Source organism: Macaca nemestrina, chromosome 20, assembly GCF_043159975.1.
Source record: "Macaca nemestrina isolate mMacNem1 chromosome 20, mMacNem.hap1, whole genome shotgun sequence".
Taxonomy (NCBI): Eukaryota; Metazoa; Chordata; class Mammalia; order Primates; family Cercopithecidae; genus Macaca; species Macaca nemestrina.
The window spans coordinates 62,837,047-62,851,828 of record NC_092144.1 but is presented as its reverse complement, the minus strand read 5'-3'; the positions used below and the strand labels follow the sequence as shown (position 1 = coordinate 62,851,828).

Here is a 14,782-nt window from a genome sequence, read left to right as displayed (position 1 = left end):
TGGGATTACAGGCTTGAGCCACCGCTCCCGGCCGCCCGTGATTTTTTTTGTTGAGACAGTCTCACTTGGTCGACAGGCTGGAGTGCAGTGGTGCCATCTCAGCCCACTGCAACCTCTGACTCCAGAGTTCAAGGGTTTCTTTTGCCTCAGCCTCCCAATAGCTGGGACAACAGGGGCATGCCAAAAAGCCCAGCTAACTTTTGTACTTGTAGTAGAGAGGGGGTTTCACCATGTTGACCAAAATTGTCTCAATATCTTGATCTCATGATCTGCCTACCTCACCCTCCCAAAGTGCTGGGATTGCAGGCGTGAGGTAATGCGTGTGGCCAAGCCCATGGTTTATGTAGAAAACACATCATTTGCTCTCTCTCTATATATATATATATTATTATTATTTTGAGAAAATCTTGCTCTGTTGCCCAGGCCCGCATTGGGGAGGTGCCCGGGGCCTGTCCTGCAACACAAGGTGTTCTTCCCTGCCCAGAGCCAGCCCCTGGAAAATGGGCTCCTCCGACATGCAGTTGTCCAAACCCTCCTGTGATTGTGTGGGCCAAAGAGATCAGGAGACAGAGAGAGAGCAGTAAAAAACCTGAGACAGAGAAAAGAATGAGAAAGGCCCATAAAAGATGGCAACATAGAAGATGGGTGAGGGATTTGCCAAGAGACAGCAAAAGTGGGAAAAAAAAAAAGCAGCAGGAGAAAAGCAACTGGAGAAATGTAGAGAAAAGCTAGATGTACAGAGAGATGAAGGACAGCAAGGTGGGGAAAGGGGCAGCAAAGACGGAGGCTCATCAGGGTGAGGGAGAGGAGGGAGGGATTTGGAGCTGGGGCAGACAGAGCAGAGTGGTGCTGGTGGCAAGGAGAATGGAGGGAGAACCACAGCAGGGAGGACACCTGGGGATCTGGGGTGCCAGAGATTGGGGTCAGGGGGTTATAACAGGGAAGAGAGAATTTAACAGGGAAAGCAGAGGAGGCACAGAGATGGGAGAAGAGGCAGAAATCTGTGGAGATTGAGGATGATCTAAAGATTGGGGAGCAGGAGCAACAAGAGGTTAAGTAAGTTGTGGAGATGAAGCCTGGCTAATTTTTGTATTTTTAGTAGAGACAGGGTTTCACCATGTTGGCCAGGTTGGTCTCGAATTCCTGACCTCAGGCAATCCACCTGCCTCGACCTCCCAAAGTGCTGGGATTACAGGCTTGAGCCACCACATCTGGCCAGCCATGTTTTCTTGGTTGAAAAAATTTGCTTATATCTTAGTTCTACAGCTGACCCTCTTTCCCTATTTTCTTTTTGGTTTTTGTTTGTTTGTTTGTTTGTTTGGGACACAGTTTTGCTCTTGTTGCCCAGGCTGGAGTGCAATGGCACGATCTTGGCTCCCCGCAACCTCCGCCTCCCAGGTTCAAGTGATTCTCCTGCCTCAGCCTTCCTGAGTAGCTGGGATTACAGCCATGTGCCACCATGCCTAGATAATTTTTGTATTTTTAGTAGAGATGGGGGTTTCTCCATATTGCTCAGGCTGGTCTTGAACGCCTGACCTCAGGTGATCTGTCTGCCTTGGACTCCCAAAGTGCTGTGATTACAGGCCTGAATCACCCTGCCGGGCCTCCCTGTTTTCAAGGTCAGTAGCTGTGTGTTTACAGTTCTGCATTTTATAAATGTTACTGTAATTTTCTTGTAAGGAAGAATTAAATGTTGAGAGTCCATAGCATCAGAACCTTGCAAAAGAAGTTTCTTTAGCCCAGGCATGTGAAAGATGCTTTTTCAAAGAGAGGAGTAATAAGACCAACCCTTTCCATTAGCCCTTCCAGGCCTCCATGTAAGAATTCAAGCACACCTTCTCACTCACCTCAGACCTTCTCAGGGTAACTTGGTGAATATGTCCCCACTCTGAGGATATCACAGCGAAATCTAAAGCAGTCATGTCAGTCTCTGGCAGGGAACCCTCCACCGGCTTCCCGTGTTCCCCAGGACAAAAGCCCAACTCCTCACTGTGGCTCCACAGCCCTGTGTCCAGGGCCCCTGCCAGTGTCCAGCCTCCTCCTGGGAGCTTGGCCCCATCTCCTGAATCCCTCTGCCCCAGTCACATTTGCTTTTCTCTTTTCCCAAACATCAAAACCTTTCCTGTCTCAGGTCATTTCCCCTGCTCTTACTCTGTGTCCCTAAATGATCACAGCCCTCTTCCTTTCTGCTCCTTCAGGTCTAGGCTCAGAGCTGTCTCCCATGCCCTCCCACCCCAATCTAAAGTTCCCTCTGCCCATCAGTCTCTATCGTGTTACTCAGGTTTTATTATCTCTTTATCACATCAGAAATACTTTTTTTTTTCTTTTCTTTTCTTTTTTTCTTTTTTCTCCTCAAACAGTCTCACTCTGTCCTCCAGGCTGTGAGTGCAGTCTTATGATCTTGGCTCACTGTGACCTCTTGTCTCCCGGGTTCAAGTGATTCTTGTGCCGCAGCCTCCCAAGTAACTGAGATACAGGTGCCACCCGCCACCACATCTAGCTAATTTTTGTATTTGTAGCATTTTATTTTATTTTATTTTTAATTTTATTTTATTTTTATTTTAGTCTTACTCTGTCACCCAGGCTGGAGTGTAGTGGCCTGATCGCAACCCATTGCAACCTCCACCTCCCAGGTTCAAGTGATCCTCCAACCTCAGCATCCCGAGTAGCTGGGATTACAGATGCCCACCAAGCCCAGCTACTTTTTGTATTTTTAATAAGAGACAGGGTTTCACCATGTTGGCCAGGCTGGTCTAGAACTCCTGACCTCAAGTAATCCACCCACCTTGGCCTTCCAGAGTGCTAGCATTACAGGCATGAACCACCGCACCTGGCCCAATCTTTGTATTTTTAGTAGAGACGGGATTTCACCATGTTGGCCAGGCTGGTCTCGAACTCCTGAGCACAAATGATCCTCTCACCTCAGCCTCCTAAGTAGCTGGAACCACAGACACAGAGATGTGCACCACCAGACCTGGCTAAGTTTTTGTATTTTTGGTAGAGATGGTGTTTCACCATGTTTCCCAGGCTAGTCACAAACTCCTGAGCTCAAGAGATCTACCCACCTTGGTCTCCCAGGGTGCTGGGATGACAGGTGTGAGTCACTGCACCCAGCCTCTGCATGGGGTTTGCTGAGGGCTGGGTCTGTGCCCTGAAGGGGAGCTCATCCCAGCCCAGCTCCCCACTGCTGCAGTGTGTGGGGGCTCCTCAGGAGGGGAGCGGGAGTTTTCCTGTAGGAGTTTATCGTCCCTGGGGCAGTGGGCAGCAGAGGAGACCATATTTCCCAGGGTGGGGTCTCCTTTGTATGTGTTGTTGTGTTACAGGGATGGGGTGTGTTGATTCTGAGCAATAAACAACATATTTTTAACATTCAGGATTGACTTCTAAAGACTCTTGGTATGTGAGGAAGAAACTCAGAAGAGGAAGAGGAAAGCAGAGGAGTCAGGGATGGCTCTTCCTCAGGTGAGATGATATTCTCGGTGGATTGTTCTGTCTCCTTCCTTTCAGAAACGCTGGGCCTTGGAGTTGGGAATCTTCTCTGAGTCTGAAGCGTCCTGCCTGACAGGTTTGCTGACACTCACCCATGCCTTCCCTCAGTCCCTCTCATCGCGCTTAGATTTTATCTCTTGTGACCCAGTGACATGAAGTTGGGAAGAGGCTGCACTGGGCATGGGCCTGGGAAGGGCTCACACCAGACATGGATGGAGATGGGGTGAGGGTCCCGTGGTGTCAGTGCTGTTGGGCAGCAGGGATTGTTCAGGGGCCACATCTGGATGTACTGTCAGCTCTCTGTGGACCAGGATTAGAGCGGCTGCCAATGGAAGTCACCTATTAATGGACACAAAGTACGTGGTAAATTCTAGAAAAGGAGACCAATAATGAGAAATCTTTTCTGCAGTACATTTTTAGATAATTGAGTGAGTTACTGTGTTTCTGACTCAAAAAATTTTACTAATTAGAATGTAAAGTTCATACATAGATATGAATGATACAAGAATGATCCTATCATTATTTTAAGAATATGAAATCAACCTAAATAATAGCAGGAGATTCATTAAACCATTCTTAGCACATTAAGCTCATAAAGACAGTGGTGTCACTGTGGAGAGGCTCGTGAAACAGGTGTTTGTGATAAAAATGGTTACAATTTTTCTCAAATATGGCAGTGGTACTTTGTTTTTTATCCTAGAGGATAAAGCCATATTCTTATTCCACCTATTATCTTTTTTTTTTTTTTCTGAAACACAGTCTTGCTCTGTCACCCAGGCTGGAGTATAGTGGCATGATCTTGGCTTACTATACCCTCTGACTCACAGGTTCAAGCCATTCTCTATCCTCCAGGCCAGGCAGTTAAAAGGGTAATTGCCATGTTAGCCAGGATGGTATCGATCTTCTGACCTCGTGATCCGCCCGTCTCGGCCTCCCAAAGTGCTGGGATTACAGGCTTGAGCCACCGCGCCCGGCCCATAAAAATTTCAAACATTTGTATGAAAGGAGCTTTGCTTTGATATTTTATTCATTTCTTGTAGTTTTTACAAACATAAGAAATTCATACTGAGAGAACGTTATGGCCTCCTCAAAAATTATAATCAAATACCACTGGGAAGACATCATGTGGTGGAAAATCCCTTACTCGGATTTGTCAGAACATTCACTACAATTAAATCCACGCTTTCCCCTCTCTCCTCTTCTCATTTTCTGTAAAGGTAAGAACTCCTCCCATAACCATTTTCCTTAAAATGTGTTTTCATTCCAGGGTCTACTGACATTCAGGGATGTGGCCATAGAATTCTCTCAGGAGGAGTGGAAATGCCTGGACCCTGCTCAGAGGACTCTATACAGAGACGTGATGCTGGAGAATTATAGGAACCTGGTCTCCCTGGGTGAGGATAACTTCCCTGCTGGGGATGTGCCCTTGTGTGTCTTTGCATTTTCTCTGGGTTCTCTTGGGAGCCCCATTCTTGCTTGACTAAAATGGAAGCCGTATTGAGTTTGAAGTGAAAAGCTTCATGATGTAGCATCTGGACTTTCACTGTCCCCTTTGTTTAAATGTTCTGTATTCTTCATGATACCTCAATGTGGGTTCCAGAACTAAAGTAGGGATAAAACCTTATGGCAAGCCGGGTGTGGTGGCTCACGCCTGTCATCCCATCACCTTGGGAGGCTGAGGCGTGTCACTTCATGTCAGGAGTTTGAGACCAGCCTGGCCAACTTGGAGAAACCCAATCTCTACCAAAAATACAAAAATTAGCCAGATGTTGTGGTGCACACCTGTAATCCCAGCTCCTGGAAAGGCTGAGGAAAGAGAATCACCTGAACCCAGGAGGCCAAGGTTGCAGTGAGCCGAGAACACACCACTGCACTCCAGCCCGGTGACAGAGCAAGACTGTGTCTCAAAAAACCAAAAACAAAACCTTATGGCTGACTTCAAAGATATCCAGTTCCCTGTTTGCTTCTCCTATACTTTCTTTTTTTTTTCTGAGACGGAGTCTCGCTCCGTCGCCCAAGCTGGAGTGCAGTGGCCGGATCTCAGCTCACTGCAAGCTCCGCCGCCCGGGTTCACGGCATTCTCCTGCCTCAGCCTCCCGAGTAGCTGGGACTATAGGCGCCCGCCACCTTGCCCGGCTAGTTTTTTGTATTTTTTTTTTTAGTAGAGACGGGGTTTCACGGTGTTAGCCAGGATGGTCTCGATCTCCTGACCTCGTGATCCGCCCGTCTCGGCCTCCCAAAGTGCTGGGATTACAGGCTTGAGCCACCGCGCCCGGCCTGCTTCTCCTATACTTTCAATTCAGTAGTTCTTGGAAGAGAGCTCGATGTCCACGTATTACATATTACAATGCTCCTTCAGCATTCAGAAGGAGGCAGTCAGCGGAGCAATTAGTGAAATACTTTCCTACATCCATCTGTAATATCTTGTTTCCTACAGAAATATAGGGCTGGGACTCTAGAAAAGCTCCAGCACGTCATGGTCCTTTCTTTTTATAAGCAGGAGTCTCTTTCTGACCTGCTGTCTCCATGTTGGAGCAAGGGAAAGAGCCCTGGACCGTGGAGAGTGAAGTGAAAATAGCAAAAAAAAATCCAGCTGGGTGGGAATGTATTACAGGTGTAAAGGCAGGTAAGAGCTCAGATGGGCAGAGTGGAAGCTCCACCTTCAAATAGTGTGTGGGGAAACTCTGCAAGTGGGAGAATTCTGTGGGAAAAGGAAAGTTTCTATCCTGAGATCTCTGAAGGGACATCTTTCTTTGCTCCCACATATCGCTCTGCTCTTTCCTTATTTATTTCTTTTCTTTTCTTTCTTTCTTTCTTTCTTTATGACAGCGTCACTCTTTCGCCCAGGCTACAGTGCAGTGGAACGATCTTGGCTAACTGCAGCCTCCACCTTTCGGGCTCAAAGGATTTTTGTGCCTCAGCTTTCTTGGAAGCTGGGACTGCAGTTGCTCACCAACATGCCCAGCTAATTTTTGTGTTTTTAGTACAGAAGGGATTTCACCATGTTGGTCAGGCTGGTCTCAAACCCCTGATCTCAAGTGATTCACCTGCCGCAGATTCCCAAAACTCTGGGATTATAGGCGCGAGCCGCCATGCCCAACCATTGCTATTATTTTAAATAGTTTTGTCTTTTAGTTCTTAGTAAACATATAAGTGGTTGAAGCATGATTCCAGGGTAAATATAACAACCACGTTAGTGTCCATTCCTTTCAGTATGCAGAAGTGAAGTGTGTTGTATTGATATATGGGAAGAGGTTATTGTTGCAGGTATATTAAACATCTTAAATTATAGCACAATAATGAAACTTAAAATTTCCATAACCTGGCCAGGTGCAGTGGCTGACACCTGTAATTCCAGCACTGGGATGCCGAGCTGGGCAGATGACCTGAGGTCAGGAGTTCAGAACCAGCCTGGGTAGCATGGTGAAACTTCGTCTCTACTAAATTTACAAAAATTACCCAGGTGCAGTGGTGGGCAGCTGTAATCCCAGCTACTCAGGAGGCTCAGGCAGGAGACTCGCTTGAACCCGGGAGGTGGAGGTTGCAGTGAGCCGAGATCGCACCATTGCACTCCAGCCTGGGACACAGAGCAAGACTCTGTGTCCAAAAAAAAAAAAAAATAAAAATAAAAATTCCATAACCTGCAAAAACTACTTCTTCTCCAGCAGAACTTTTTAAATTTATGTCAGAGTTATTTTTGTGTATGTTGCATTTCTGTTAACATATATGTACAGTGTTTTTTCATACCTTTTCATTTTAAATAATATGAAAAAAAGTTTAGTTATGAAGAAAAGGTACACTTATGCAAGTTTCTGTATCTGTCCTTTATTAGTTAGTTAATTTATGTGTTTATGAGACAGAGGTTTGCTCTTGTCATCTAGGCTGAAGTGCAATGCTGCAATCTCGGCTCATCACAACCTCCACCTCCTGGGGTCAACCGATTCTCCTGCCTAAGCCTCTTGAGTAGCTGGGATTACAGGCATGCGCCACCACACCCAGCTAATTTTGTATTTTCAGTAGAGACAGGGTTTCTCCTTGTTGACCAGGCTGGTCTTGAACTTTTGACCCCAGGTGATCTGCCTGACTTGTCCTCCCAAAGTGCTGGGATTATAGGCGTGAACCACCACGCCCGGCCTACCTGTTTTTTTTATTTACCTTTACTAGAGAGCTTTATATATGTTTGTGGGTTGGAGTTACTCTTTAGCTTTCTGTCATTTTTTTTTTTTTTTTTTCATTGAGACACAGTCTCAGTCTGTCACTCAGGCTAAAGTGCAGTGCTGTGATCTTGGGTCACTGCAACCTCCACTTCCCAGGTTCAAGCGATTCTACTGCCTCAGCCTCCCAAATAGCTGGGACTATAGGGGAGTGCCAACATTCCAGGCTAATTTTTGTATTTTTTTTTTTTAGCAGAGATGGGGTTTCACCTTGTTAGCTGGGATGGTCTTGATCTCCTGACCTCATGAATCTCGCACCTCACCCTCCCAAAATGCTGGGATTACCATGCCCTACCTGTCTCAAGGTTTTTAAAACATGTTAGTGCTATTAGATGGCTTCAAGTATTGCAAGATTTATAGTACAGACCCTAAACTTCCTTTGTTTAATAAGATTTGTCAGCCTTCGGTGATGTTGATGAGATGCTGCTGTTCCTGTCTCTGTCATTTCACTGTCCTGTTAGAAATAGCTTAGACTGGCTGGCCACGGTGGCTCACGCCTCTAATCCTAGCACTTTGGAAGACCAAGGTGGGGAGATTGCTTGAGGTCAGGAGTTTGAGACCAGACTGGCCAACATGGTGAAACCTCGAATGTACTAAATGCCAAAAATGGGCCAGGCACACTGGCTCACACCTAAAATCCCAGCACTTTGGGAGGCTGAGACGGGTTGATCACTTGAGGTCAGTAGTTCGAGACAAGCCTGGCCAATATGGTGAAACCCCATCTCTACTAAAACTACAAAAATCAGCTGTGCATGGTGACATGCACCTATAATCCCAGCTACTTGGGAGACTGAGGCAGGAGAATCACCTCAACCTGTGAGGTGGATGTTGCTGTGAGCCGAGATCATGCCACTGCACTCCAGCCCGAGCGACAGCGTGAGACTCTGGGCTGAGGACGGAGAATCACTTGAGGTAGGATAATCATGCCACTTACACTCCAGCCTGGGTGACAGAGAAACTCGAACTGAAAAACAATGAAAAAGGAAGTAGCTTAAACTGGGAGGCTTAAGACAGAGACATTTATTTCTCATGAATTTGGAAAGTGGGAAATCCAAGAGCGAGGTGCCAGCCAAATTGGTTCCTGGTGAGAGCCTTCTTCATGGTTTAGCCCAGCCATCTCCCTGCTGTGTCCTAATATGGTGGAAAGAGGAACAGGCAATCAGCTCTTTAATGTCTCTTTATAAATGCACCGGTCCTATTCACGAGTAGTCAACACCCATGACTCAGTTCTCTCAAGTCTGCATCTGCAGGAACTTCCTATTAGAGAATATCAAATCTACCAAAGATTATTTGAGAAGTAGTTATTTATCTTATTTTATTTTTTTGAGATGGAATCTCATCTTGTTGCCTAGGCTAGAGTGCAGTGGCCCGATCTTGGCTCACTGCAACCTCAGCCTCCCGGGTTCAAATGATTCCTGCCTCAGACTCCCAAACAGCTGGGATTACAGGCACCTGCCACCACACCCAGCTAATTTTTTTTTTTTTTTTTTGTATTTTTAGTAGAGATGGGGTTTCACCATTTGTTCCAGGCTGGTCTTGAACGTATGATCTCATGATCCACCTGACTCAGCCTATCAAAGTGCTAGGATTACAGGTATGTGCCACCGTGGCCGGCTGTTAGTCAGTTCTTATTCCTTATAATGCTGTGTATTTTCTTCACTTCATACTTCAGAAGGTAGTGATCTTAACACGTATTTCAGTTCTTATGTTGTGTACTGGTGGTAACTACAAGTTTTGGCTTTTTTCTTAAGAGGGAATTGTTTAGAATTCTGTAGGCGGTATAAATTGACTTATTTTCTTTCTTGTTTTATCATGGGTTGCAATATTTTATTGATTTTTATGAGTTTTTGGTGTGTGGTATGCAATATAACTGACACATTCTCTTCATTAATGTCACAAAGTGCTGCTGGGCACAGTGGCTTATGCCTGTAATCCCTAGGACTTTGGGAGGCCAAGATGTGTGGATCACCTGAGGTCAGGAGTTCGAGACTAGCCTGGCCAACATGAAACCCCATCTCTGTTAAAAGTACAAAAATTAGCTGGGCATAGTGGCGCATGCCTGTAATGCCAGGTGCTCGGGAGGCTGAGGCAAGAGACTTGCTTGAACTCAGGAGGCGGAGGTTGCAGTGAACGAAGATTATGCCATTGCACTCCAGCCTGGGTGACAGAGTGAGACTCCATATCAAAAAAATAAAAATACAAAAATGTTTTTAAAAAAGTCACAATGTGCCTGTTCCACATGGATATAGGTAATTTTGTAACAGTTATTCAGAAAGATATGGTATTAAAATTTTCTTTCTTTTTTTTTTTTTTGAAACAGAGTCTCACTCTGTCGCTCAAGGTGGAGTGCAGTGGTGCGATCTCAGCTCACCACAATCTTTGCCTCTCGAGTTCAAGTGATTTTCCTGCCTCATCCTTTCAACTAGCTGGGATTACAGCCACCCGTGACCAGGCCTGGTTACATTTTGTATTTTTAGTAGCCACGTTGGCCAGGCTGGTCGAACTCCTAACCTGAGGTGATCTGCCTGCCTCGGCCTCCCAGAGTACTGGGATTACAGGTGCGAGCCACCACCCCCTGCCTTTTTTTATTTTCTGAGACGGAGTCTTACTTTGTCACCCAGGCTGGAGTGCTGTGGTGTGATGTTGGCTCACTTCAACCTTTGCATCTTGGTTTAAATTGATTCTTGTGCCTCAGCCTCCCGAGTAGCTGGGATGACAGGGCGGGCCACCACACCTGGCTAATTTTTGTAATCTTGTCAGTGCTATGATTGTTTGATAATACAGAATTTCCATTGATTTTGATTATCCTTACAAGAGCTTGTTGTGGATTATTTACCAAAATAGTACATTGTCTGGTTTTTTAGCATTTATTTGTATATACTAAATATACTATATATATGAAGAATATATATTTTTGTCTTCATTGATGTGACAGTGATATGTTTTTTGTGCAGTGTGATACACTTTAGGGTCACAGTGGAAAAATACTCCTTACTTTAGGCTTACACATATTTGTGCCCTGTCAGTGTTTTGTCATGATATTGGAAATAGGCTTCTATAAAAATGATTTGAAGTACATGTAATCGGTCTTTATTTATTAAAGAATCTAGTTGTTTTGTGTTCCTAAATTTTGAAGCTCATGTTTGGGAAGTTTAAGTATTTTTTTGTGTGTGATATTTACACATTTCAGTATTATATACCATCTGTACTTAATTGGAAACCTATTGGTGTTTATATTTTGTAGATATCTCTTCCAAATGCATGATGAATACATTGTCGTCAACAGGGCAAGGCAATACAGAGGTGTTCCACACAGGGATATTGCAAAGACAAGCAAGTTATCACATTGGAGTATTGTGCTCCCAGGAAATTGAGAAAAACATTCATGACTTTGTGTTTCAGTGGCGAGAAGATGAAACAAATGACCATGAAGCACCCGTGACAGAAATCAAAAAGTTGACAGGTAGTACAGACCAATATGATCAAAGGCTTGGTGGAAACAAGCCTATTAAAGATCAGCTTGGATCAAGCTTTCATTTGCATCTGCGAAGACATAGGAGAATTCATACTGGAGAGAAACCATACAAATGTAAGGTTTGTGACAAGACTTTTAAGCATGATTCACACCTGGCACAACATACTAGAATTCATAGGGGAGACAAACATTACACATGTAATGAATGTGGCAAGGTTTTTGATCAAAAAGCAACCCTTGCATGTCACCATAGAAGTCATACTGGAGAGAAACCTTACAGGTGTAATGAGTGTGGCAAGACCTTCAGTCAGACGTCACACCTTGTATACCATCATAGACTGCATACTGGAGAGAAACCTTACAAGTGTAATGAGTGTGGCAAGACCTTTGCTCGAAACTCAGTCCTTGTGATTCATAAGGCAGTTCATACTGCAGAGAAACCTTATAAGTGTAATGAATGTGGCAAGGTTTTTAAGCAACGAGCAACCCTTGCAGGACATCGTAGAGTTCATACTGGAGAGAAACCTTACAGATGTGAAGAATGTGACAAACTTTTCAGTCGCAAATCACATCTTGAAAGACATAGGAGGATTCATACTGGAGAGAAACCATACAAATGTAAAGTTTGTGACAAGGCTTTCCGGAGTGATTCACGCCTTGCAGAACATCAGAGAGTTCATACTGGAGAGAGACCTTACACGTGTAATGAATGTGGGAAGGTTTTTAGTACAAAAGCATACCTTGCATGTCATCAAAAACTTCATACTGGAGAGAAACTTTACAAATGTGAAGAGTGTGACAAAGTTTACATTCGCAAATCACACCTTGAAAGACATAGGAGGATTCATACTGGAGAGAAACCTCACAAGTGTGATGAGTGTGGAAAAGCCTTTAATTCACCCTCACACCTCATTAGGCATCAGAGAATCCATACTGGACAGAAATCTTACAAATGTCGTCAGTGTGGCAAGGTCTTCAGTCTGAGGTCACTCCTTGCAGAACATCAGAAAATTCCTTTTGGAGACAGTTGTTTCAAATGCAATGAGTACAGCAAACCGTCAAGCATTAATTGACATTAGAGTCAAATCAGCCTTGACCTGAGTTTGAGTTGACTTAACATTGAGTTCAAGCATTAATTGACATTAAACTGTTTATGTTAAGAGAATTGAGCCAGGCACGGTGGCTCACACCTGTAATCCCAGCACTTTGAGAGACCAAGACAGGTAGGTCACTTGAGGTCATGAATTTGAGACCAGCCTGGCCAACAGATGGGAGCCACTTTTCCCAGCCTGTATGTTCTTTTATTTATTCTTTTAAGATGGAATCTTGCTCTGTTGCCCATGTTGGAGTACAGTGATGTGATCTCGGCTCACTGCATCCTCCACCTCCCAGGTTCATGCGATTCTCCTGCCTCAGTCTCCCAAGTAGCTGGGACTACAGGCTCCCGCCACCATGCCTGGGTAGTTTTTTGTATTTTTAGTAGAGACGGGGTTTCACTGTGTTAGCTAGGATGGTCTTGATCTTCTGACCTTATGATCTGCCCGCCTCCACGTACCAAAGTGCTGAGATTACAGGTGTGAGCCCCCGTGCCTAGCCTGTTTTTTGTTTCTTTAACAAAAATTTATAGAAATTTCTCTTGAGTATTGTGTTGAATCTAAATCACATTCAGTTATATAATCATGTATCAATATTATTCCATTCAATATGGCTTGTATCTCTGTACATGTTTTTAGTCATTTTGATCAATGTAGATTTCAAGGTAGAAATTTCTCACCTTTTTATGTTTATTCCTAAGTATTTCTTACTTTAAGTTCTTTAGCAATTGAAAGTGTTTTTAAATTTTCTTTTAAAATTGTTTATTGTTAATGTATGGAGATTCAACTAGTTTTTGCTGCTATTATTCTGTTCTGCAAATCCAATGCATATGTTTATTAGTTCCAGTGCATTTTGGTTGACTCTGTGATTTTCTACACAGAAGATCATGTCATCTACAAACTATTATAATTTTACTTATTTCTTTCTGATTTGGATGAGTTTGATTTCTTTTGCTATTTCGTGGCTCTGGCTAGGACAGCCAGTATTGATTGAATAGAAGGGGTGAGAGCATTCTTGCATCATGTGAGATCCTACAGGAAGAGCATTCCATTTTCCCTGATTGGTTATTTCCACTGTGGTTGTTTCATGCATGGTCTTTCTATTGTTGAGGTAAATGTCCTTCTGTATCTATTTTGTTTAGGATTTCCATGATGACTGGATGTTGAATTATGTGAAATGCTTTTTCTCCATGTATTGAGATGATGTGGTTTTCATCTTTCATTCTGTTCAAGTGGAATATCACATTGATTTGCTTGAATATGTTGAACCATCCTTGCATCTCAGAAATAAGTGGCACTTGAATATCTACAATCCTTTTTCTATCCTCTTGAATACAGTTTGCTAGTACAAGGGGTCTTCAGGAAGTTCATGGGAAAATACACATTATGAGAAAATTGTGCATGATGTCACATTTTTTGCACCAAAATAAACTGGTACAAATCTGTTATAACATGTCTGAACAGGCTCTAGTTTGAGGAACTCACATGGGTAACACATGAGTTTGAAAAGAGACTCATTCAAAGCAATGTGAATTCTGCTAAAGTTGAAACAAGAAATATCAAATTTACGATGAAACCAGATGCAGTGGCTCAGGCCTGTAATACCAGCACTTTCAGAGGCTGAGACAGGTGGGTCACATGAGCCCCTGGTACTCAAGACCAGCCTGGACAGAATGGTGAAACCCCCTTCTCTACAAAAAATACATAAATTAACTGGGCATGGTGGCACATGCCTGCTGGTTCAGCTTCTGTGGAGACTGCAGTGGGAGGATGGCTTGAGCCTGGGAGGTCGAGGCTGCAGGGAGCCATGATCATGCCACTGTACTCCAGCGTGGGTGACAGAGACAGATAGTGTATCAAAAAATGAATTTGGTAAAGTTTGAGTAGAGGGACAATGAAATCATTGATGCTTTATGAAAAGATTATGGGGACGATGCCCGAAAGAAATCACCGGTTTGTAAATGGATAAGTCTTTTTAAGTTGGGAAAAGACAGTGTTGAAAGTGATGTACAGGCTGGGCGTGGTGGCTCACACCTGTAATCCCAGCACTTTGGGAGGCCGAGGCAGGCTGATCATGAGGTCAGGAGATCGAGACCATCCTGGCTAACACGGTGAAACCCTGTCTCCACTGAAAATACAAAAAATTAGCCAGGCATGGTGGTGGGCTCCTGTAGTCCCAGCTACTCAGGAGGCTGAGGTAGGAGAATGGCGTGAGAAGGAGCTTCCACCTTCTTCTCCCAGCTTCCATCTGGGAGGTGGAGCTTGCAGTGAGTCGAGATTGTGCCACTGCACTCCAGCCTGGGTGACAGAGCAAGACTCCATCTCAAAAAAAAAAAAAAAGAAAATGATGTACAGAGTGGCAGACAGACCATCCACATCAGTTTTGTAGGTACAACTGTCAAAAGAAGACACTGGAGAAGAGCCAAGGTGGGTCTATAAGGAATTGCACATGAGACGGCACACATATTTATGCTGTCTGAGGATCCAATCACGTTACCATATCAAGCTGG

General features: G+C 44.2%; 1 protein-coding gene across 9 annotated transcripts in view; it reads left to right on the top strand.

Moving 5' to 3' along the window:
* LOC139355384 (zinc finger protein 320) overlaps nt 1-13,672 on the top strand; it is a 34,695-nt gene extending 21,023 nt beyond the window's left edge. For 6 of the 9 annotated variants that reach the window (XM_071086130.1, XM_071086135.1, XM_071086129.1 and 3 more), the window contains 3 exons: nt 3,375-3,462; nt 4,757-4,883; nt 10,948-13,672. In XM_071086130.1, the coding sequence (XP_070942231.1) occupies nt 3,448-3,462; nt 4,757-4,883; nt 10,948-12,251 (1,446 nt within the window). In that variant the 5' untranslated portion in view covers nt 3,375-3,447 and the 3' untranslated portion in view covers nt 12,252-13,672. The other 3 variants (XM_071086132.1, XM_071086137.1, XM_071086138.1) reach the window with 3 other exon arrangements.
* Nucleotides 13,673-14,782: the final 1,110 nt, after the last annotated feature.